General features: G+C 40.8%; 1 protein-coding gene across 10 annotated transcripts in view; it reads left to right on the top strand.

Moving 5' to 3' along the window:
• Positions 1-23270, top strand: part of mast4 (microtubule associated serine/threonine kinase family member 4) — a 132946-nt gene that overhangs the window by 73765 nt on the left and 35911 nt on the right. For 2 of the 10 annotated variants that reach the window (XM_074690832.1, XM_074690831.1), the window contains exons 1-2: positions 8592-8889; positions 11940-12020. The exons of 6 other annotated variants lie outside the window; for them this stretch is intronic. In XM_074690832.1, coding sequence (XP_074546933.1) covers positions 8843-8889; positions 11940-12020 — 128 coding nt within the window. In that variant the 5' untranslated portion in view covers positions 8592-8842. Of the gene's footprint in view, positions 1-8591; positions 8890-11939; positions 12021-18466; positions 18775-23270 lie in introns of those variants that run through there. 2 more of the 10 variants (XM_074690829.1, XM_074690830.1) reach the window with 2 other exon arrangements.

Here is a 23270-nt window from a genome sequence, read left to right as displayed (position 1 = left end):
TGTTCTGTTGGATCTTATTCCTATTTCTCATCATCAGCACAAAAACGCAGCCTGTTGCATTTTCTGGACCATGGAAATGTTGTCCAGCTCCATCAGCTGCTTTTCCATGCAACACAATATGACTGAGGAGCTGTTAACTGAGGCTTCTGTTTCTAGCCAGCTTTACGGGATATTTGATTCAACAGGTGTCAACAGCTCCAGAGAGTGACCACCTGAGATACAGGTGGTAAAACTGGGTTGCTCAGTAAGATTCGCTCCGGTTTTAGGGTGTTGTTGGACAGTTTGGCCTAGTCAAGTCAGGTCAGGTCAAACTTAGTTTGTATTGCACATTTTAAAACAACCGCAGTTGACCAAGGTGCTGTACAAGCTTAAAAAAAAACAATAAAAACACAATAAATAAAAACAAATAGTCAATAAAAATAGTTTAAAACAGTAGATAGGTTTAATTAAAAAAAAGTTAGTGGAGGAGAGGGCTGCTCCAAAACCAGAATTCAGCCAAGCCAATGAGCCTGTTTTTCAGTTTGTTGTCAGACATTTAAAGTTTAGAGTTTCATCTGATTACGAAAAAATTCAACAACTTTGTGTCAACTAGAGAGTTGTAGCAAGCAAATGCTCTCTGTGTCTTTTATTTGCAGTTATTAGGGGTGGCAGAAAAAAATGAAAACCGATATATAAGGATTTTTTCTTAGACAATATCAAATTGGGATTCTTTGTCAGAAAAAAAGATTTTTTTTTTTTTCAAACTCAGTTTCTTTATTTCAGTCTTTGTTTATAAACTGGATTGGAAAAAAACTTTTCTCTAGCAGAGGGTGAAATGTTTCTGTCTAACTCATGTGATGTGCGTTTTATGGGAAAATATGACTCCTGATGTAGTCTGTAGACATTATCATCATCATTTCCCTTTTTCCTGCCTTCCTGGTGTTCAAAAAGCAAACTAAAAATGGTAAATATCAAAGAATCGCAATTTAGATGGAATCGGCACCCCAAAATCTTAATAGAAATGCCAATTGAATTGCAAGAACAGCATTTCGCCCCAGCCCTAGTAGTTATACACATTAAGAGAAGGAGGTGTACTCTCCCTGCCATGGTTTTACCTATATGCAAATGAAAGGCAAGGCAAGGCAAGTTTATTTGTAGAGCACAATTCATACACAAGGCAATTCAAAGTGCTTGACCTTAACATGATTTAACATGAAAGACAGATGGGGTGTGCTCTCCCTGCCTTGGCTTCTCATGTATTTAAATCAAAGAAAATGGAGTAGAGCTTTTTTCTGCCTTAGCTTTTCATGTATTGATATGAAAGACATGGGCACGTGTCCTTTCCCTTCCCCAGGCTTTGGCATTCTGCAGTCGTGACCAAAATTTTTGAGAATGGCACAAATTTTGGTTTTCACAAAGTTTGCTGCCTCAGTTCTAATGGTGGCAATTTGTATTAACTCTAGGCTGTGAAGAGTGATCACATGAATTGAAAATGACTGCAAAGTAATTCCCTGCTGTGAAAAATTACCCTTGGGAAAGACAAAATTTGGACCATTTTCGAAACTTTTAGCCAGGACTGTACTTAGACAGGTGGAGGGGTAGGGATGTCCCAGAACAGAGCCATTCAGCATAGAACTAGGGCTGCAAGTAACGATTGTTTTAGTAATCGATTACTCTTACGATTATATTTACAATAAATCGATGAATTGGGGAAAAAAAAAGGAATTAGATGCATAAAAGTAAAATTCGCAAAACTAAACATGCGCTATTTTAGTTGGTGACTATTGTTTGCTTAAAGACAAAGAAACAACGTATATGAACATAGTTTAAATTGACCAGGTACTAAATTTATGAAGTATAACAAATGACATGAATGTATTGTCACTTAAAAAATCAACAGTATGGGCAAAATAATAGAGAATATATTGTTATGCCATCAGATTAAGAACTTAAGGGTCCAAAAAGGCAAATAAATAAAAATGTGTCCTCAATCTTTTCACCTGCAGGTCAAACGGTTCAGCCCCTCTGCCCTACCACTATCTGTAGCAGCTAACGCTAATGCTAATGTTGGTTCGATGAACTCCTTGTGGTTTTCAAATGGGGTAATGATTTAATAAAAAGACAAAACAAGTCCTCAAAGACAAACCATACATTTCACAACATATAAAGGAGTGTATGTGGGAATTATTGTAGCTCCTCACCTTGCTATCGAGCTCCTTGGCTCGTCATCAATGAGCTCAACATGTTTTGTGTTTTAAGTGCTGAATCACTGCAGTCTTACTGCCGTGTCATGCGAGGTCATTTTTGGCAGTCAACACACTGTGTGCTTTTACTCAGCGTGAAACACTCCCAAACTCTGGAAATCTTTTGGACCAACAGCTTCTGCGGCTCTGCCATTGTTCGCGTGTTTACTTGTTTCCCTCACCTGCCGGCTCGGCTTCTCCTCCGCCACGCTGATCTGTTTACATGTGACGCATAAAGTCCCGCAGCCCAGGTAATCTACACTCCAGTCAAGTTGGTGGCGGAAATGCACCTAATGAGCACAGTGCATTGGTTACAGAAAAACATTGTTGACGCTTTTACTAATTGATTTTTAGCAATTTTAGCGATTCATTATTGCAGCCCTACCTAGAGCATCTTTTGCTACAATTTTAACTTCAGTTTAAAAACTACAGAAAGTTAACATTCTGTGAACAACTCACCGACTCAATAAATGAGTTTAAACTGCATCAGTGGATGATTTCAAAGTGAGGAAAAGTTACAGAAGCCTCTTTTGAACATCACTTTACAAAAGGAAAAAGTCATTGCTGGTTCACTTCACCTCACAATGGAGAGCTGGTCAAGGCCACTCAGTGTGTTCTCACCCAGCCTCTTTAGAGCAAAAATCTGACAGAATCGAACACTTTTCAGCCCAGGCTTTAGCTGAATTCATCGTAGGTGTTCAGAATTTGTCATTTATCACTTACAGGGATGTGTTCACATGAAGTAAAAGGTAAATAAAAACTTCTGTAAAGTGGTTATAAAACAACAAAACAAACACTGAGCTTTGCTTTTTGCACCTGGACTGGATTCATTCACCATCAGTGATTTTCTGGTAATAATTGTTGCTTTTGTTAAAGCTTTGTGACTCACTGAGGTACATTTTTTGAATAATATAAAACTGTCAATAAAAACTTTGTGGATGACAGCCTAGTGCTTTTATTTTTCAACTTAATTTCATGTGAAATTAGTTTTACTTCAATGCTAAACTCACTCCAGTCTCTGCACCTGCAAACAGGCTGTTTTTCAGCCGCGCAGAGAGAGGCTCAGACGGTTATTCATTTTAACCACAATCATGTTTTTTATTTCTGTGACAACTTTGCATTCACACGTTGTCATTCAGTGAAGATTTGTGTTAAAACTCTGGAGATAGGAGGCACTGAAGTTCAAGGAAAGGACTGCAGGAGAGAAGTAGGACAAGTCAAAAGAGATTTTTTTTTTTTCATCAGAGAGAAGAGAGAGAGCATGTAAGGTCATCTCTCTCAAGTGACTGTGATAAAGTGATTTTGTTCAAGGCAGGGAGATTCTGCAGAGAAATCAAGTTACTGCTTTCAGTTCTGAGGCCAAGTTAAACACGAGATATTTGTTAAAGTGACGGCAAGATAATAACAGAGTAAAACAATGCAGCTGCCAAGAGATGTGTGCTGGTTCGTAAATCTGTAGAAGTCTGTAGAAAAACTGAAAATCACTTACTGGTTTACGCAAAAACGCTCCATCAACAAACATAATGGGGTTAAGGTTGAAGCACCTTTCAATAGTTTTCTGCTAGTTAAGAATCAGACTGAATTCAGTAGCAAAACCTCTTTTTGAAGGTCCCATATTCTGCTCTTTTTCTGCAGTTTAATATGGATCATTGATGTCTTCATGAAATGGTAGTAACATGTTTTGGTCCAAAAAGCCAATAAATCAAGCACAGCAGCATTGTTTCCAGGCTCTCATAGCCCCTCTGTTCAGAACGGTCTGATTTAGTGGGCGTGACCTTCATATGTAAACGAGCCACCGCTGATACCGCCCCGCTCTTCAGCGTCATTGGCGCCATGAGCTCCGAGTGCACAATGTTTAGAAAACAGTGAAGCTCGTTTACCGTAACATTACAGGCTAAAACAACAGGCTAACCGCAGCTAAAGTTAGCATCCTGGACACAGAGACAGGGGGGACACTGCGGAAAAGCTCTTACATCTGCTCCACAGCACACAGCATTTAAAATACTCACATTTCCAGGGTCCGAGGTTTGTTGGCGGATGGTTGGTAATGGTTGGTAATGGTCTGGATTCAGGACCAGACTATTCGCTAGCCCTCTGTTGTAGTCCAAAGTTTGAAAAGCAGTTGGCCGTGCAGTGACTGTCACACATGCACAGTTTTACTGAGTGTAGCTGGCACATTTCCTTGATAAATGAACTCTAGCTACTTAGTCTTGACTTCTTCCTAGATGGGAAGCATGTGCATGGAATTATGTGGCTGTTTACACCCAAAAACAAAGCAGTGATGGCTGCAGGAGCAGCAGCAGGTGGGGAGTGGGCGGGGAGGGGGTTTGGGGGTATCTGCTCCGGTGGACCAATCAGGTCAGACTTGCTCCTGACTGGTCAAAAAAGGGAATTGCTGACGTTGGCAAGTCACCAAAATCCAAACAGCTTGTTTTAGGTCAGGATTTTTCATTCAGAAGCAGTACTAAGTACAGGTTTTGTCATAAAATATCACATTTTGTGGGCTGGGGGGAAAGCAAAAGACCCACAAATCTCACTAAAAGACTAAAAGTGATTTTTGCACAATATGGGACCTTAAAGTCAGAAAGACAAAAGAGACTACCGGTCACAAATATAATTTCTAAATATTATTTTTGATGCCTGAAACCAGCGACACAAAGTAAGTGTTGCTCATACACCAAGCCACAAGCTGTAAAAATTGACCCTCTTTATTGTTTATGGCAAATAAAGGGCAGAAAGACAGTAAGAGGGAGGTTTTATTATCAAAAACGCTGGTTTCATATGGTGGGGGGCAGCACATGGCCACAGGGGGCGCCAAAGTCAGCACAAAGTTAAAGTTCCTCACAGGAGCTTTAAGATAGTTTGGAGGAGAGCTTATTCTGAAGAATATGGCTTCTTTGAGGTCAAAATACTGAAGTCTTATATCTGAAGAGATAGAAGCCCTAAAATGTTTGGCACAAGAGCTTTCTTTACTTGCTGAAAGAAATATTTTGGATGGTGTTGGAGTCGATATTTTAATTTTGAAACCTCATTTCTAAAGTAAAGATGAGTAATGATAAGGGTCTGAATGATCCTCTGTGATGAGCATGTTTATCTGCACAAACACATCTAATGGGGCTGTTTTCTCTGACTTTGCATGATTGATGATCAGTGAAAGGTTTCATTATAAAAAGTGTTTGCTCATCAGGATGTTTTTAACATGTCCTAAATTAATGAAAAACTCAGCCTGGTTATTGCTCTCTTGGATCAGTGGCATGCTGAATGAGAAAAGGAGCTCTCTCTTTTTTTGCACTTATAAGTAACTTGTCTATTTTTGAGTGCTCCTCGCTCCACTGCAGTTTCTACAGCACATTTTAAAGCAGAGGTCACTACCTCAGCTTCCTGAGGTCACACATCATCAACTTTCAGAAGGAGAGAGGAAACTTCTTCATGCTCCTTTAAGTGAATGAACTTCATGGGTCAGCGGTTTCACTTCCTGCCACACTCTCTTTATGAACTAACCCGCTTACTTTCAGAAGATTTAAAAATACTACATTCAGACACATAAGACTGGAATTAATGAGTGAGAAAAAGAAGAGGGCTCATCAGGCAGACTTCACAGCAGACTCCTGACCTGCTTTCTTCCAGGAACATCTCCCTCTCCTCTTCTTGTGCTCCAGTTCCTGCCTGTTACTACGACTCCTCTGTTTTACGCAGTGTTTGGTGTCATCTGCAGAGGCTGTTTGCTCCTCAAACATGCTCACAATTCATAAAGAATTCATCAGTGCTCTGAATGAGGGAGGCAGCAGCTGAGCGTCTGGTCTCATGGTGTGCAGAAATATTGGTATTAGTCTGGTTGGTTGTTTCTGCTATGAGTCAGACAGTAAAGTCTAAACATAACACCTTTGCAGAAAGATCTGCAGGGATGGAGACTTTTTATTTGGGTGTGATCAGAAACAGCTCACAGGTCTCTCTACTCAAAGTTTTTTTCTCTGTTGTTCCATTTAGATATTTATATTACAATGCGTAGGTTGATTTTGGTGGTATAGCTCTTTTCTAGGAGCTCCCTGCTTTCCCTTCCATCGAGCTTGTGGAGTAACAAAGCCAAGGCAGGGAGAGCAGCAGCAAAGACAGCACAGGTACAGAACAGGGTGAGCATCAGTGAAAATACATTTGACTCTGGTGAAATCATACGCAATTAAAATGAGGAGGAGGGAAGAGGTTTGCCGGTTGAGCTTGTACAAAGGTTGAAGTTAAAGCCAAGTTTTTAGTGTTTCATTTACCTGTTAGTATTTTACAGTCAAAGTTTTCTGTGTTTTTTATGAGAGTAACTGTGATATGTTTCTGAGATAAAAAAGATAAAATTATGTTTCATTAACAAAGTGATCTCAGTGCTTTTTACTTTGCATTGCATTCACTGTTTATGAGAAATTAAGAAAATATGAGTGTTGAACAAAAAAGTGTTGGCCCATAAATTGGTCGGACCCCAATTTTTTTCTCTTCAAAAATCATGGAAAAGAAACCAGGAATCATTAAGAACCAGAATCAGAACTGGAGTTGATCAAATTGAAACAATATCCAATCATAAGCAAGAATCAGCAGGCTAAACCCTCTGACACAAAAATATGAAAGCCTTGTGTCAAGATATTTGAAACAGAAAACAATTTTCATGCCCTAAGAAGTATAAAAACACATCAGGAAAAATCTGGATTTGCAGTTACATCATAGAAACCTTTGAATTTAGGAGAAAATGACCATAACTGCCCGCTGCAGTCATGTTACAAAGGGTTAAACAGAAGCACCATTTCACTGGATGCCTGGTTGTAATCAGCTGATATTAAGAAGAGCTGATGTTCTCCAGGTCAGGCCTGACTTTGTGGCCTCCTTGAACCAACTCCGTGCTCAGTTTAAGGCAATGGTAGTTAAAACAGATCTAGAGGGATCAGTAGTCGTGGCTTGTTTTTATAAATCAAGTCTGTTAAGAGCTGTTACTAGTTAATAACCAAAAGCCAGAATGTGTCAAGAAAAAAATACCCTCAACTTGGATACATCTGCCTGAAAAGGTCAAGATTAAGCTGAGCTTACATCTGCAAGCTTGTATACTTGTTTGTTTGAACTGTTTGAACATCAGAATGTGCTGAAGAGGAAGGAGTTGAAGCAGCCGTTTCTGGCTGAAGTTTTGGTACACCAATCAGGTAGTCAGGTCTCCTTTAACCTGTCACCAACCTGCTTAGAGTGAAGCAGCTAGTCCGAACAACTGTCACCCTCCTTATTGCTTGAGAATCACACTGCAATGTCTGTAATCTTTGTACTTAAATAGCTTAGCAATCTGTGGTACCCATTGTTTTATTATTTATCTTTTTTTTCCCGCTCACGTTAATTACGCTTTGGAAGAAGAGTGAAAACTCGAGGAGAGTGTGCCAGTTTGGAAACCATTAATCTTCATCATTTTATTCAGTTTCATTGAGCTCACATGTATGGAGTCAAGTGAAACAATCACTTCTTTAATAATAAGTGAGCCTAATTTGACTGGGTATGTTTTTCTTAATGTTGCAGCTGTGGCTCTCGGTTAAAGCCCAAGTTAAAAAATGTACTCTTTACAGTGTGTTGATCCACTCTCGCCATTTGAAATGTGCTCTTTAAAACCACTCATTAGCATGTAAACACACTAGTGTCATCTTTTACAGTGTATTATTAAATTAAAGTGCATGTTGTCTCTTGCAAAAGTTCATCATTGGAAAATTTCCCAGCTCTGAGTCACTGATTCCTTTGACCAACTGGGATCCTGTTTGTTTGGTAATAGAGTGTCTGCAACAATAAGTGTGGATAAAAAGCATCATGGGTGTATCGTGAGCTGGAGCCTCAGGGGTCTGTGAAACCCTGCCAGGGCCTCAAACGCTGCGTCATGTTTCAGTACCGTGCATCTGAGACACAGACACCTTCTGCTTCTTCTCCTGCAAGGTCAGGTGTTGGAGATTAACTCCACTGCAGGGTGCAGCTTCTCTTTCATCCAGGTGTGTGTGTGAGTGTGTGCATCCTGTCTCTCTGCTCTGACTGATGTGGACTGGCAGGTAGTGCTGCATTATGTTTTTCCCTCTCTGAGATGACATCATCCCTGTGTTCGTGGTGACATTGCATCGTGTGCTCGGAGTCTCCTGTTAGCCTCCATCAAGGTGACTGCGTGCGGAGGGAGTAGACAGAATGTAGATTTAATTTATTGCATTAATTTCTGCTATGTAGCAAGTCACCAGCTGGTGGGGGAATTGCTGCGACGGTGGTGATGGTGGAGGAAAGGAAGGGAGGGGAGGAGGGGGGTTCACAAATGTGCATGCGTTTGAAGGAGCAGGGGGCGTGTACTAGGGGAGGGAAGAAGGGGTATTGTCCTGCCTCCTTGCCCTCCGCAGGCAACTAAGGATCTCATTTGACAGCTCCAAGGTGGAACGTGGAAAGACCAAAACAAGAACAGTAGGCCCTCTTTTTTTACCCCCTCCCTGCTTTTTGTGAGGGGAGAGGAAGGCAGTGCGTCTCATCGCACTGTGGTGGCTGGGTTTGGCTCTTTGTCAGTGCAGGAGGGGGGGTGGCAGGCAGGCAGCGTGAATGCATATCATGACCACAATAGAGCAAACGAGCACAGTTCAGCCATGAAAGCCCAGCGGGAGAGGCTGAGGATTCCAGGGCTGACGCTAGAGTGAGTATTCTCCTCTGTTTTCCTGCAGCTCCATCTGTCTCTGTGTCACATTTGTTGTTTGTCTTTCACTGTCGCTCTGAGCTCTGTGCAGCGTTAGCATTAGCAGCATCTGCAGCAGGAAGTCTAATGTCAAATCCTCCACAGCTAGGCAACAGCCGCTCACTGCTGCTGGTGTGTGTGTGTGTGTGTGTGTGTGTGTGTGTGTTCACGCATTTTTGCTTTCATGCACGTGTGTGTGATGGACAGGCTGATAACGTAGTGCCGCAACATGCTTTATCTGCTCACACATGCAGGAAACACACACACACAAACTGATAACACACCTATGAGGAGTGTGTGCAGGATGTGATCAATAAGCAGTGAATCAGTGACGGCTGTTTGTTTACATGGCAGCTTTTTCCTCTCATCACACCCTCAGCCTTTTGCTTTGACTTGAATCATTTTTTAGGTCAGCGAGGCATTTGTCATGGTTCCCTCCATTTGCAGCTTAAAAATTGAGAGTGCGTAATTGGGCTCCTTGCAGAGGATGAGGCTCAGTCGGCTTTAAAAACCACAGTTTTGATGCAGATTTGTAGAGCAGGGGCAGAAATGCTCGACATTTCACATTATTAACAAATCCAGCGAACAAAGCGTGCTTCTTCCTGTCGTCCCGGCTGCTTTTGAAGACCCCTGTCTTTGAAAATGGGTCACAAAAATTCACCTTCCCTTTAAAACTGCACAAAATAGGCTGCAGTCTTCAGTAAATTCTGCATTTAAAAAGGATAAAGAGCACTAACCTTGAACTATTTCATCTGCAGATCGAAAAACAATTTGAGGAGAACAACATAGATAACAACATCATCTGCGCATAAAGATACTATCAGATCCTACTCTCCTCGTCTTTCTCGTCTTTGCACATTTGTTTACAGATTAGCTCAATGCATCATGGTTCATAGGTTAACGCTAGTTTTCAGCTTGTATTTTAGGATAGTTTGACTTCCTTCAGTTGCAATTTCCAGCTCAGTTTGCTACATAAATGTAATGGCAACAACAAAAGGTGGTAATTGGATTAGTTGAGGTAAAATGGCGACACTGCTGCAGAGAGGCCCCAAATTTGTTCTCATGTTTAACATGAAGTGTTTTTTATGTTGAGTAGCAATGCTTTTAGTAACAAGTAAAAACAAGTTTCACATGGAGAGGCAGACAGAACAATAGACAATAACAAAAGTTAACATCACGTCCATTAGTAAATATGCAGCGTTCAGAAGTGAAACATGCACAAACTAGACAATACTGTTTTTTAAAAAGTCCAAACTAATAAAACAATTCAGTTTTTGGTGCACTTGTGACTGAACACTAAAGAATACAGAGCGACTCCAAGGTTCTGCAAATCTGTCCAAAGTTTCAACCTAGTGACAACCTCGGGAGTCTGGAAGGAGCAGAAATAAGATGGCAGCTCACGTGGGAGGGCCTTAAAAAGAAGGATATACCCATCCTATACCCATGCTCCATTCTGCTGTTAAAAAGAGGAATGGGTGTCAATAACCAGTTTCTGTAAAGAATGGATTGGAAATTGTTTGACCAATCAACATCATTAGCCCTTATGCTTAACGATCCCCTTGTTGATTTTTTACAAATCGCACCGCAGCGGCTGGACCTTAAGTCAGCATCACGTGATGGCCCACACATTAATCATGCTTGTTAGTCAGCAGCAGAATTTCCAAGACAATGGCAGAGAGATCGAAGCGATCGAAAGCTTAGTTTTACTCTACCGAAAAGGGTGCTAACAACCCAAGGTGTCATTTTTGCAATACCACCAAAATGTTAAAGCATTTGTCAACCCACAGCATTCAAGACCAAGAGTTTCATGTTCATATTCATTTAATTACAAACCCCAAAACGTTGGCACAGAAAACCTCTAAAACTGACGTTTCGTACACAGAAAACTCACTGGAGGACTCAATAAAGAATCGGATCGATAAGCTAAATTGATAAAGGCATTGGTACCAATAAAATCTTATCAATACTCATCCCTACCCACACAATACAATGCACCATGGGAAACTGAGTCCAACAGTTGCAGACCCTAGGGTAGCATGCTACAGTTGATGCCTTTGCGCATTGGTACTTTATCAACAAGCTTGACTCCCTGCAAGCTGCTAGTGCTCCTTCCTTTCTCTTCATTTTCCAATATCCCATGAAGACCTTTTGAAGACAATGGTTTCTAACGTAAACACAGGTTCAAAGTCTCTCCAGCACTTAATTTTTGAAAGTAATCTTGAGACAGAAGAGGATATTCTTGTCGAAATTTACAATGTAAAACTAATTTTCTGACTCTAGCTGCATGACATTCATGCCAAAATTGTGAGAAATTGTTGAGTAGCAGGTTATTTTACACGAATTTGTTTGGGGTCTTATGTTTCCTGCAGAATCACGCCATCAAATTTAACCAGATCAGTTTTTATATTATCAAATAGTTGTCTCTGCAGTGCAAATCACAGCAAAGGTCATCCTAAGATTGCCCTGCTTTTCATTCTGGGACCAGTTTTTGTGCCATCCATTGATTGGTCTGTTCAGAAAAAGGATGAAAGCATTCAGAAATCCTCCGTCTTGTCCTTGAAGGCTGTACCTCAGAGTGCCACTGCAGTAAAAGTTACTCACCTCTATACGACCTGACGCTCTGCAGTGCTACATCACACAGGTGAAAGGAGACTGTTCCTGTGTTTTAAACCAACCAAAAACTCGCTAATCTCATCACGAGAATGTAGTGAAATTAGGTTAATCTGTGAATAATCTGCAGTGTGTGTGCATGTTTCAGCATATTGAGATAAAACATCCTCAAAATCAAACAAACAGGAGAGAAACCAGACAAATGCCTCGGGAATCCAGCTCCTTCAGCATTATTTGTTCATCTGACAGGGATCATTAGTCTCCATGATGCTGCTGTCTCCATCGGGCACGTGTCTGAGCTGCAGGTGTGGGTGGTTTAAAGGGGGAGGGGGGTTTAAAGGGGGTTTCTGTCCTGTGTGTGATTATAGAAAACTATTCACTCCACTCCATTTAACTTCCAGCCTCACTCCTCGAAGCTTGAGCCCCACTCCCACTAGCCCCTGCAGCCCGTGCAGCCCTCTGCACGCCTTTCATTTCTGGAGGTAAGCGAGAGCTCTTCAACCATGCCTGTTTTATTTTGAAAGGGCTTCGTAGTGCACGTTTGAGCCGCCCTTGTCTTCATGCATCACGGCCAGAGCAGAGTGTACAGTGTGTCCTCCTAAAATCATGTGCCATTGAAGTGACATTGAAAGAGGACAGGGTGCTTATATAATGTGGATGGTGTCACCCCCTTCCCCCCATCTTACCCCTGCCCCCCTCCCCTCTCTCTGTGTTCAGGGGCTTTATGCTCCTCTTTCATGTGCTAAGTAGGATTTGTGGCATTTGCAATACATCAAAGTGAAGAAGGCTCTCGATGTGTCTGAATCCCGCCTGGACTGATTCATTTAGGAGGATTCAAAACATCAGAATCTCTCTTTGCTTCCTCCCTCTAATGGTTTCCAATCAGAGCTCATATCATGGCTGCTTCATGATCAGTGTTTAAATATCAGATTATTTTGTGAGCATGAAGACTTTGATATGCGTGTCACTGAAGATTATTTCTGTTGGGATGATGTGGGAGATAACGTCCTCCCCTCAAACTTCACAGTTTCCTCGTGAGGAAGCTGTGGATGTGGGATGTTTAGGTTTCACAGTCAGAGAGGTCGTTGAGGATGGAGCCATCTTGGCTTAGCTTTATGTTGCTAACTGCAGTCTCTGTAACCACAGCAGAGAAAGGAATTAAAATGTGGCCTTTGTGTTTCGATTGCAGAATAAAATGCAGACTGGTGGAAGGTTAAAGCACAAAGTTACAGCTTCTGAGTCCAAAAGAGGAGCTGATCCTGAGATTTATTGGTACTTAAACTCTTGCAGGATGTTTAAAAAGAGAATTGGGGATGTCCCGATCAGTATTTTTTTTCCCTTGATACCAAATATCTGCCAATCTGATTACTTGGGTTTGATAAACTTTGCGAAAGAGGTGAAAAAGTGAAGCTGCACACCTTTTTAGGCTTCTTGAATTTCTGTGCACCCAATACAGCGCTCTTAAATCTAAGGCAGCCCATGGGGACAAGTGAAAAGATAGAAAAAAGATTTATAAAACAAAGCATCAAAGCATTTTTCATTCAACCAGCTTGGTTTGGTAGAGATTATAAGCGTCTTTTTCTTGTGAGCAAAATCCATAAAGTTACAAATCCAAACTCCCTACTTTTTGTAAGAGTGATTCAAGGCACAGGCAAGATGACTTTTAGATTTTAATTGATTTCAAAAACACACAGAAGCAGCTTTCAGTTGAAAATAGCCATGGATCCTGAAACCTAAATTGTAGAAAAAATATTGGAAAAGTTTGTGTTGATTGCTCAAAAACAATCTGTGTTACCAGCTTAAAGACGTCCAGAGTCTATAATTCTGCTCTCAGGTTCCTGAGCCACATGTTTCATGAGAAATATCTGAAATCAAACTAGAAATTTCTCATCCTGCTGCCCATTCAAAACCCTCAATTTGTCCGACTTTTTTCAGTATCAATGAAAAGCACGAGCCACCCACACACATCACCTCTCTGATCTCCTCTTGTTCCGCTCAGCTTTCACACAGAGTCAAGTGGAGCTCGCATTCAAGTGAGTCAGCTCCATACAACACTGGAGTTAGTGTTCGTGGCTGTGTTTTTTATTGACAGTTTCAGGTTTCAATGCACCTGGTCCCCAAACACGGAGCTCTGTGTTTGCTGTGAAAAAAGAAATAGCCAGGTAACTTTTTATTTTTCAACTTTGTTTCTGGGTCCATGCATGAATTCACCAGAAATGGTCTGTATAGGGCTGTGAGATACCAGCTGGGGTAAGGTGACCGATGATTTCTTGTGTATATTATGGAATCAACGGTTTCCCCAACCAAGATGAGACTCAACTCATCCATGTTGTGTTCAGTGATTGTCAACATGGGCTTTTATTCTGAAAACTGACCTGATGGGGGCGTTGTGAGTCATTTTTAGAGCTTTTACACCTTTATTTTGAGAGGATTGGATTTTAAATAGTGCTGGAAACTTGGATAGAGAGTGTAGGAATAATGTTAGACAAGTGGCTGGGAAGCAAACCTGAGCTGCCTGCTCTATGGGCACATGACATAACCACTAAGGCAAACCTTCACTAAACAATCAAAGGTTGATTTTGTGCCTGATATCCTGTGCTGGCACAGAGCTGATCCAGTGCCTTGATGGAGCAGAGACTGACTGGAGACAGCCCGGAGACAGACCTGGTGGAATTTAGCTGTGAATAAGGGTAGCAGCCAAGAAGCTCGAGTACTTTGTTTGATAAAAAAGCTTTCCTGGTTCTGGGAAGTTCAGTTTGAGCAACATAGATCTTTAGAGAAAGGGAACAGACTGAATAAACCATGGAAATTGACTCAGTGTTGTCACCCCTGAGTGTCTGAGGCCCAAAGATGGTGGCTGCTGAACTGGAGTTGCTGACTCCATCTGAATTTGGGCTAATCTACAAATTTTAAAAGGTGAAGTCCATGTAGGGTTGGGTACCTGTCGAGTTTAAAATGATACGGTATCATTTCACAGTACCTGGCAATTGTTACCAGTACTCAACCGTACCAATTTTTGGTGCTTTGAGTGTGTTTATGTGGTAACAAATATTAATTTGTTTAATGATAAAATCTCAGAGTTTTTCATTTTAACATATCTATTTTTCAATGTATAAGCTTGCAGTGCTGTGCTCTCAAAGTGTGCAGAGACAAATAAAAAATCTGCAAAGGTTAAACATCAGCAAAACCTGAACCAAAGTGAACACCCTGGTAGAGACCGCAAGCTAAAACCCGTTAGTTTTGGATAAAGTTTTTTGCTCTACTACTAATATTGCCGAAGTTTTGACTCTTTTAAACAGCACATTTTATTCTGCTGTAAAGATGAGCAAGTTAATATGGACTGCAAGGGGGATTCGATGGCTTTTTGAGCCACCCCCAAGTGGACACTTGAGGAACTGCTGTTTTACATATGTTTCTGTTTGGTTCAGAGACTTAAAAAAACAAACTCTGGAGTCAAGACTACTTTGATGTATTATTTCACTCCTCTGCAGAGTAAAAGAAATGGGAAAATATTTGCATAACTTTTGGTTTGTTGGAAGAAACTGCTGAAAAAAAGCCTGAAATCTGTCGGAAAGAGCACGTGCAGGAATTTTGTGTTGATGCAATGTGTTGTGTTGTCAGAAAGGTTTAAGTCAGACCAGCTTTGAGTGGCCCTGGAGGACCTTTCACGTCTCAGCAGCACTCTGTAGCCATGCCGCTTCAGATGAGTAATGGTGGTGACGTCTGACAATGTTTATGTTTATGTGGCCGTAAATGACTGGAGCAGTGGTTACATGCTGGACATGGTTTTCAAACAGCTGTCCGAGCATCGATCATGTTTTGGATTCAGTTTGCACAACTGACACTCCTTTGAAAGCTGTTTGTTTCTGTCAAACTTATAGGAATGAATCAGGTTTTCTTGTTTATTCATTGTTCTTCAGAGAGAAGAGAAATTAGCAGAAATATGCTGACTGTTTTTGTGATTTATTACAGATAAGTTTTTGTGCTTTTCACAGAAAAGCTTCTTCCCCTTCGTCACTCTCATAATCTTCTGATCAGATAAAAACTTCATTGAATGCTAATACAGCAGCACATTCATTTCATTAATTCTGTAAACACTGTTTGTGTAACATTCTGCTTATTCTCCACATTCATGTCTTTCTAAAGCAAAGCTAAAAGTCATTTATTTGAAGATCATCCAGAAAGTGGACGAACGTCAGAGAGAGGACAGTAACCTAGATGCTGGGCTGTGATGTCAGTGTTTCCTCTGACCTCTGTGTTCATGCTGCTCTGTGCAGGTTTGACTTTGAACCATGTGAACCATCATTTCTAATGTGGAACGCAGAAACAGAGCAGAGCCATAATTAGAGTGAAGGCTGTCACAGCGGCTCCTCTGCAGGGACTCAGACTTTATGGTGTCACAAATGGCCCCTGTTAGCACTTTATAACAGTCATACCAGTCTTTCTCTTTGAATCAGTCTCTCTTCTTACTGAAGATCTGAGGTGGTCTTTGTTAAACTAGGTCTTCTGTGCATGTTTATTGTCAAAGCAGAGATATACTTGATGTAAACAATGTACAAGGGAATGTATAATGGCTAAAATGCATACTTAGCTCTGGTTTGTTGTATAAAACTGTAAACTGAAGCATCACTGCTCCAGAATTTGGCAAAATTAGAAGGCTTGTGTATCTGCTGCGACCTGCCGGATCAGGGATGCAGAATGAGATGATGCACTGACTTTAATAGAAACCTATCCAATCCAGTGCTGGACGGAAGACGCATCTGATGTATTTTGGCCGTTTTGTCCAAACATGGAAAAAAATGTTAGAAAAACTGAGCAGGGTTGGCGCCAATAGTGCAGTCATTAGTTGCCCAAGCTGGCTCAAGAGTCTACCACTTACCAAACCAAAGAGGCCCACAATAACCATCAGAGTAACCTCACCATGACTTTTGGCATATCTCTTGTTTATATCCTGCAAATCCATCCAGCCTGAGCTCTCTATAGTGCCCTCTAGGGGGCACAAATAAAATGTTTTTTTCTTTTAATTCCATTTCCTAATTGCCCAAAGATGAGAGGATTTTCCTTTGAGCTAGGGTTGGGTACCAAGTTGAGTACTTTTTTAGGCACTGACTGAATTCCATCTGTAGTATCAAGTTCTGGTTCACGTAAAATTAAAAGGTACCATTTTTAGGTACCTAAATGCATCCTTGTGACTGTGAGAGAGTGGAGGAGTAGATGATATTTCATGCTGGATACAAACACAGCATTGCAAGTTTACATATTGAAGAATAAATATGTTAAATTGACAAACTTTGAGATTTTATTTTTAAACAAATCAATATTTATTACTACATAAACACACAGAAAACTACTAAAAAATTGGTACTGTTGAGTACCGATACCTATTGCCAGGTAAGGGGCATTGGTACCATATTGTTTCAAATGTGAAAAGTACCCATTCTTCCTTTTGATTCCACTTTAGTATGTCGTCATCAAACAAGACTGATCATGACTACGTTGTAAGTTGAAGCCAGTTAGGCTGATTGGATAGAGCTTACTTGCTTTTACCAACCAAGCTTCTTTTTATTCCCGTTCCTATAAAAACAGGTAGAGTCACAGAGTTCGGGTATGATCGGTTAGTCCCAGATTTCACAGATGAATCAACCTCCAGCGGTCTGTTTGGTCATGTGACAACAGAGGATTTCCAAGCCTCAACTCAAATGGGACATGTTGCAAATTGGCACTGTCCAATTTCTGTAATTCACCTCGCTTAATGTTTGCTCAAGTCTTTACATAAAATTAACTTCAGAGAATGATTGTATTTGCATTTGTGGGGGAATGACCAGGTCCATCCATGCCTTGGTGTTGGAACCAGAAGAACAGACACATAAGGAAAGCTGAAGCAGAACCAGCTGTCTCAGGGTCTTGTCTCACCCTGTCAGGATTCTGATCTGCATCACCATAAGTTTTCAAACTCAACGACATGAAATGTTCTGTCATTGTGAGAATTCAGCTTGTGTTTCTCTGCTCATTGGAGGTCGTTGAGTCTATCTGTAATGAAATTCAATAGAATTAGATGAAAGTTCTGTAGCTGGGCTGTGAAAGTAACAAGTGAACCTCACTCCATCCATCTTGTGTCCCAGCATCCTCCGACTCGTCGCCGCTCTGAGCTCTGTTAAGTTTCCACAGAGCTGAACACCACCCTCTCTCTTTCCCCTGGTGAGAAGTTATTGGATTAAAGTCGTGGCTCTCTTCATCCTGAGGGTTTGTGATGGACTCATAATGGACTATTATTCCGCCCGTAACCCTGACAGCTCCTTCACAGAAATCGTTGGCGTGCTTCGCTCTCTGCAGGTGGCTGTGATCAGCTGACCCTGAGCTCTCACACATACACGCAGGGCTCAGGAGTCAAATTCAGCACTGAGGTGACAGAACACGGCTTTCATGTGTGGTGTCGCCTGTTTTTCATTTTCCCAGAGATCGATTCAGGAGATTATTCAGATAGATCTGCTTGTGTTTGTCAGGTTTGATTTGTGTTTTGGGTCTGTTTTGGTAAAGTTCAATGAGTAAGTGAGGAGATTCTGCAGTGGAAGTCCGTGCAAAAAGCACATTTCCATTTCAAATAGATCCTGCTTAGCACACACTGACCCACCGAAACTTTTGGAGGGGTGCCAGTTTGTGCACAGCAGCATCTGCTGATGATGCAGCGCCCCTCCGCGTGTGCTAACCCCCCTGCTCAGGATGTGAAGTGGTAGCTGCCTGTTACATGATATGGAGCATGTTGAGCGTTTGGGATAGAAGAGTGAGTCGCAGAGAGACGCTGAAACACAAAGTCAGCTGGTGTTAGGTGACACATCCTTCCTGCAGTGAGCTCTGTCAACACCTGACGTGGATCACACACTCTGTCAGGACCTGCTCTGGATTGCTCTTTTATCTGAGGACAGAGGAGGACGCCGTGTCCTCTGTGGCACCGTGTGTGTGCATGCCGCAGCTGGCTGCAGATGTGCCCGTGCAGAGGAAGTTTGGAGAGAAGCAGCGCTGTTGTTGTAGGAGTGTGAGTCAGGACGGCTCTGCAGGTCGCATCCTCCTGAACCCTGAGAGCCGACGCTTCCCCTCAGCAGGTCTGCAGAAGCCTCCTTTGCATTTGCCCCTCTGGCATGACTTGGACACGATGTCAGACTCCAATTTGTGGACGGTTCTGTCCAACTTTAACATGCCGCACTTCTTCAGCGGTGCCCGTCTGCGCCGCTCTAAGAGGTAAAACCCTCAAATCTGAAACATGTCAGGTTTTCCACTCTGGATTCAGATGTGAGTGGATGTGTTGTTAGTCTTTGTGTGGACAGTAGGTCAGCATGAATAAGAAGCTGGGTGTTCCCTCCTCGCCTATTGTGTTGTGTTTGCTTTGTGAGTTAAATTGGATGTTTGTGCCTCAGGCGGTCTCATGTTTCCCTCTCAGGATGTTGTCCGTCTTTAAACTCTTAATGAACAGCTGGAGAGTGGAAACCCTGATTGTGTTTTCTCTTATTATTCTCTAACTGTTTGTAAAAGTTGTGCTCCCTGCTTTATCTGACTTCCTGACCTTCCTCCCGTCACCAAACCGAAGCGTTTGATTGGTTGAGGTGACTCACAGAGCAGACTGGTATACAGCTAAGCCACTTGATCTGAGTTTTTCATATATGGTTTGGGTTCATCCAGTATAACTGATATTTATTTTTAATCCCTGTCCTGACCCATTTATGGAGCAGAAGAGCTTAACAGGACATACTGCCTGTTTTTGGACATCTTGCAACAGCGAGTAAATCATCTGATAACCTGTGTCTGATACGGATTCAGATGCTGAATCTGAAGCTTTGTTCTTTAGGGATGTGATAGCTGTTGGTTTGAGAACATTCATCTATTTTAACATTATTATTGGAAATTTTGACTAAGATGAAGTGATTCCTGAAATTTAAATCACCACAGAATAAAGGGCTAATCGTTTTTTAATCGTTTTATGGTGATAATGCTTTTTTAATTCCTTCTCTTAATTATTTTCAGGATTTTTTTTATTATATTGACAAAGGAGAAGTTGGAACCACTATGATTGCCTAATCATACTAGTGGGAATATTTGCTGGTCACTTAATCAACATCCTATTAATTGAAATATCCTTAAAAATCTTCTTTAAAATGCACTACAATCATACAACCTTGGGTTATATTTCAAAAACAAATGTAGTTTCTTTCATAACTTCCTTCCCTTTGTTTTTTTTTGCATCCTAAGCGAGGACAAAGACACTTGTCTGAGATGTCAGAAATATGTTTTCAGGAAGGTCATGAGCAGTGTTTTGGCCCAGATTCAAATCAGTGTTTTGTTTTGTTTTGTTTTTTTTTTCTTTTAATTAGGGAACATCTGCTATCAAATTGCTCAAATCAAATGCAGCTCAACTTTTTCTTGGGAAACCATCATGCTGTATGTATCAAGAAGTAATAGAAGGGACGGTGACAAATAAGGGTTTGCGTGAAAAATGTGCTTTAAACTTGTTAAAAAAACATGTTAGATGATGGTTTAAATGTGCAGTTTGCATTTCTGTCAGTATCATGGTATGTGATTTGAGATTTCTACCAATTTTAACCAATTAAAGAATTAGTCCTATTCAATTTTCAAGTGGTGTAACTGCAAAAGCATGACAAGGATTAAATAGTTCATCTTCCTAGAAGTTATGAAAGTGTCCTGATGAAATACATTTTTTTTAATGAAATATCATCTCAAAGTTTTTAAAAAAATATTTAATCTCTACACTTGATAATATGGGTTTTGTTGTACTGAGTGTGTTAGTATGCTGTAGACACGATCAGTGTTTTCTGTCTTTAATTGGGTCAGCTGGTTTAAAATCATTTTAAATTTCATTTTCACAGTGTAGCAGACTGATAAAATCATATTCATAGGAACTGTTTTGCACAATATTAGATTTTTATGAGAAACATTAGTTACACCAATTGACCAATCATTGGTTTTACGTCTTTACCCAGTAGCAGTTGAGTTGTTTACATGTCAAGTTTTAGAACATTTCCATACGACGGATGTTTTAGCTATCAGGTTGCTAATGCTAAGTTACTTGCTAGAGCTGTGTGGTTGGCCAGTGTGCATAGTACGCTGTCTGTAACGTTCTGTACAGTTCAAAGTTTTGATAAACCGTCAAACTGGTGGGTAACTGATACAGTTTAACCGTGAAGAGCACAGGAGGCTGGGAGTGCTCGCTACTTATTTTTGTATTCTATTCTGGGTAAAGCTTGAGAGCTGTGGCTCAGCTGGGAGGGGCTAAGGTGAGCTGAGAATTAGGAAACAAAATGGTGGAGGATTAAAGAGGAGTGACCTGTGACGCACAAAAAGAACCTATGCCCAGGTGAAGAGCAAGATCTTCTGTTTGGAAGTTTTTTGGTTTTAACATTTCCGACAAAAATGACAACGGTCTTAAACTTCTTTGAAAAAAATAAAAAATAAGATAATTTTTTTTTTTAATTCACTTCAGAAGGAATTGGTAAAGACTTTAGACTTTTGTCTTTAATTTTACTGTGGTTAATTTCACCGCTCTGACAGCCCATAATGATTGGAAAGCCATAGCAGTGCAGCCCGTTGATGCATTCAAGCGCTGCTCTTCGGTCAGCACCATGGAGAGCAATTGCAGGTAGATTTGTCTGATTCCCCAAACGTCATAAAAGTGTAACCAAATGTTAAAGGTGCAAAAAGCAATGAAATGCGCTTCACAATCACACACAGTTACGGAGGTATATCATTCAGTGGTTTTTACTAAGTAAAGTAGTTATCTACCAGTTTTTGTAGTTTAAGGTCCAGCCAAATTTTTTTTCCCCACCCAAATCCAAGTCCTAGGTCTGTCCCTGCATTTTGGTTGTTGGATTTGGGGCTGGAATCTTCTGTGAGAACTGGTAAAAAAGGATACAAAACAACCACACCACTGCTCTCCTGGGCATATGTGCTCCTTATACATCACAGGAGCATAGATATTCAATGCACAATGCTGAATAAGAGAAATACTGTGATACACTGCAACACCACCTCAGTGTTAAGAAAAGAGAAATAAGAAATGAATCTTTTCCTATACTGCTTAGCACTACCACCTCTAATCACATCTTTTAGGTCAGCATCAACACATCCCTCTATCTTAGAAACATTTAAAACTAAATATTTTACCCCTTTGGGAATAAAGCGTAAAAAATGAGGTTAACAAATAATAAACCAAAGTTGTCTGACTGAATGTTAAAAGGAGCGTTTTTATGTACAGCTGTGTGAGCTTTATTCAGATTTACTTTAAAGCTCCAGTGAGAATCTTCCAGTTTGTGATGATTTTGGCACCCTCTGTTGGGATTGTCCATTTATCTATAAGAAAAATGTGTTTTTAAACATAAGATGTTATTAATTTTTTTCTTTTCAAGGCTAAGTCTCATCTGTTACTTGAGATTTTTTTACTGCCGAAGGTGTTTCATGCTGCTGATCTGATCGTCTGACAGCTACCTCCTTGACAGCAGCCTTAGGCATAAAAAAACAACTTAAAAGAAAAGTTAACTTCTTTTACAGATGATCTAATTCACTTTATGAGCTCATAAAAAACATCAGTATTAATTTCAATCATTTCCACAACAAGCTAAAAACTTCTCACAGGAGCTTTAAAAATATCAAAATCAACACATCCTTTGAGTTTTATCCCTGTACCAAAGCAGATTTAAAATATCTGACACCACAGAGGTTAGATTTAAACACTGAGTGGTATTAAAGTGCATTTTGTAGTAACTGCTCAGTTTTTAGGTCCCTGCAGCAGCCAACAAACAAGAAATGAGTCCGATATGAATCTAGATATCACTGAACATCCTCAGATGTAAAAACGTCTCCAGTGGCTCGTCAAATCAAAGCTCTGCATCACTTTTAACCCAAGCAGCAAGTTTTTAAGTGCTATTAATAGCTCCCTGTGTCATATGTCTGACTTTGAATTTGTCAGCCAGCAGCAGCAATTTCTGTGGCATGGCGCTTTGTCAGCTCACCTGACAGCTCTGACAGCCCAGCAAAAGAGACTCATCATGACTTTTTGTGGATGAGGGTCAGGATCAGACGTTTTTTAGATTCACAGACACGAAAATCAAAGTGTTTTTCATCTATTTATACGTCTCCCTGTGCCCAAAAATAAGTCAAGAAAGTGGAGTTTAAGAAAGTGTTTCTGACAGATTGAGATTAGCGTGTATTTATAAAGAGTTCCAGCAAACTAGGTCAGCCTGAACATGAAATAAATTAAGAGTTTGAGGTAAAATCTGCTGAAAACGGATTCATAAAGTATCAGATGTTGATAAACACCTTTGCGCAGTCTTTGAAAAAGGAGATTTGCGGCTGCACTGGTGGAGATTTCATGTGTAGTGCAACAAAAGGATTGATGAGGTTGAGGGTTTTGCATATAAGCGAGACGGAAAATCTCATATGGATCCGTTCCAGCGATCTCACACATCTGCAGTACAGCATACAACAGTGGCCTACTTTCTCCCTATCATCTTCGCTCAGGGCTTCTTTATCCCTGCTTTAAAGCTTCAGTATACACAAACACGTTTTTCCTCCTCTCACTGAGCCGTCCTGTGCTGAAACTGAAGCTCAGCTTAGCATCGAACGTGCTGGAGACGGCCTGTGTGCCACTGTAACCCTGTGGAAAGTAATCCAGAAGCAGTAACGTGTGTGTGAGTGGCACTTGACGTTCTAATAGGGGCTGTAATGAC

Source organism: Halichoeres trimaculatus, unplaced genomic scaffold, assembly GCF_033239565.1.
Source record: "Halichoeres trimaculatus isolate MK-OKI-2021-1 unplaced genomic scaffold, fHalTri1.1 fHalTri1_scaffold_16, whole genome shotgun sequence".
NCBI lineage: Eukaryota > Metazoa > Chordata > Actinopteri > Labriformes > Labridae > Halichoeres > Halichoeres trimaculatus.
Note: the sequence above shows the minus strand (reverse complement) of the source record. Positions and strands in the feature narration are given on the sequence as shown.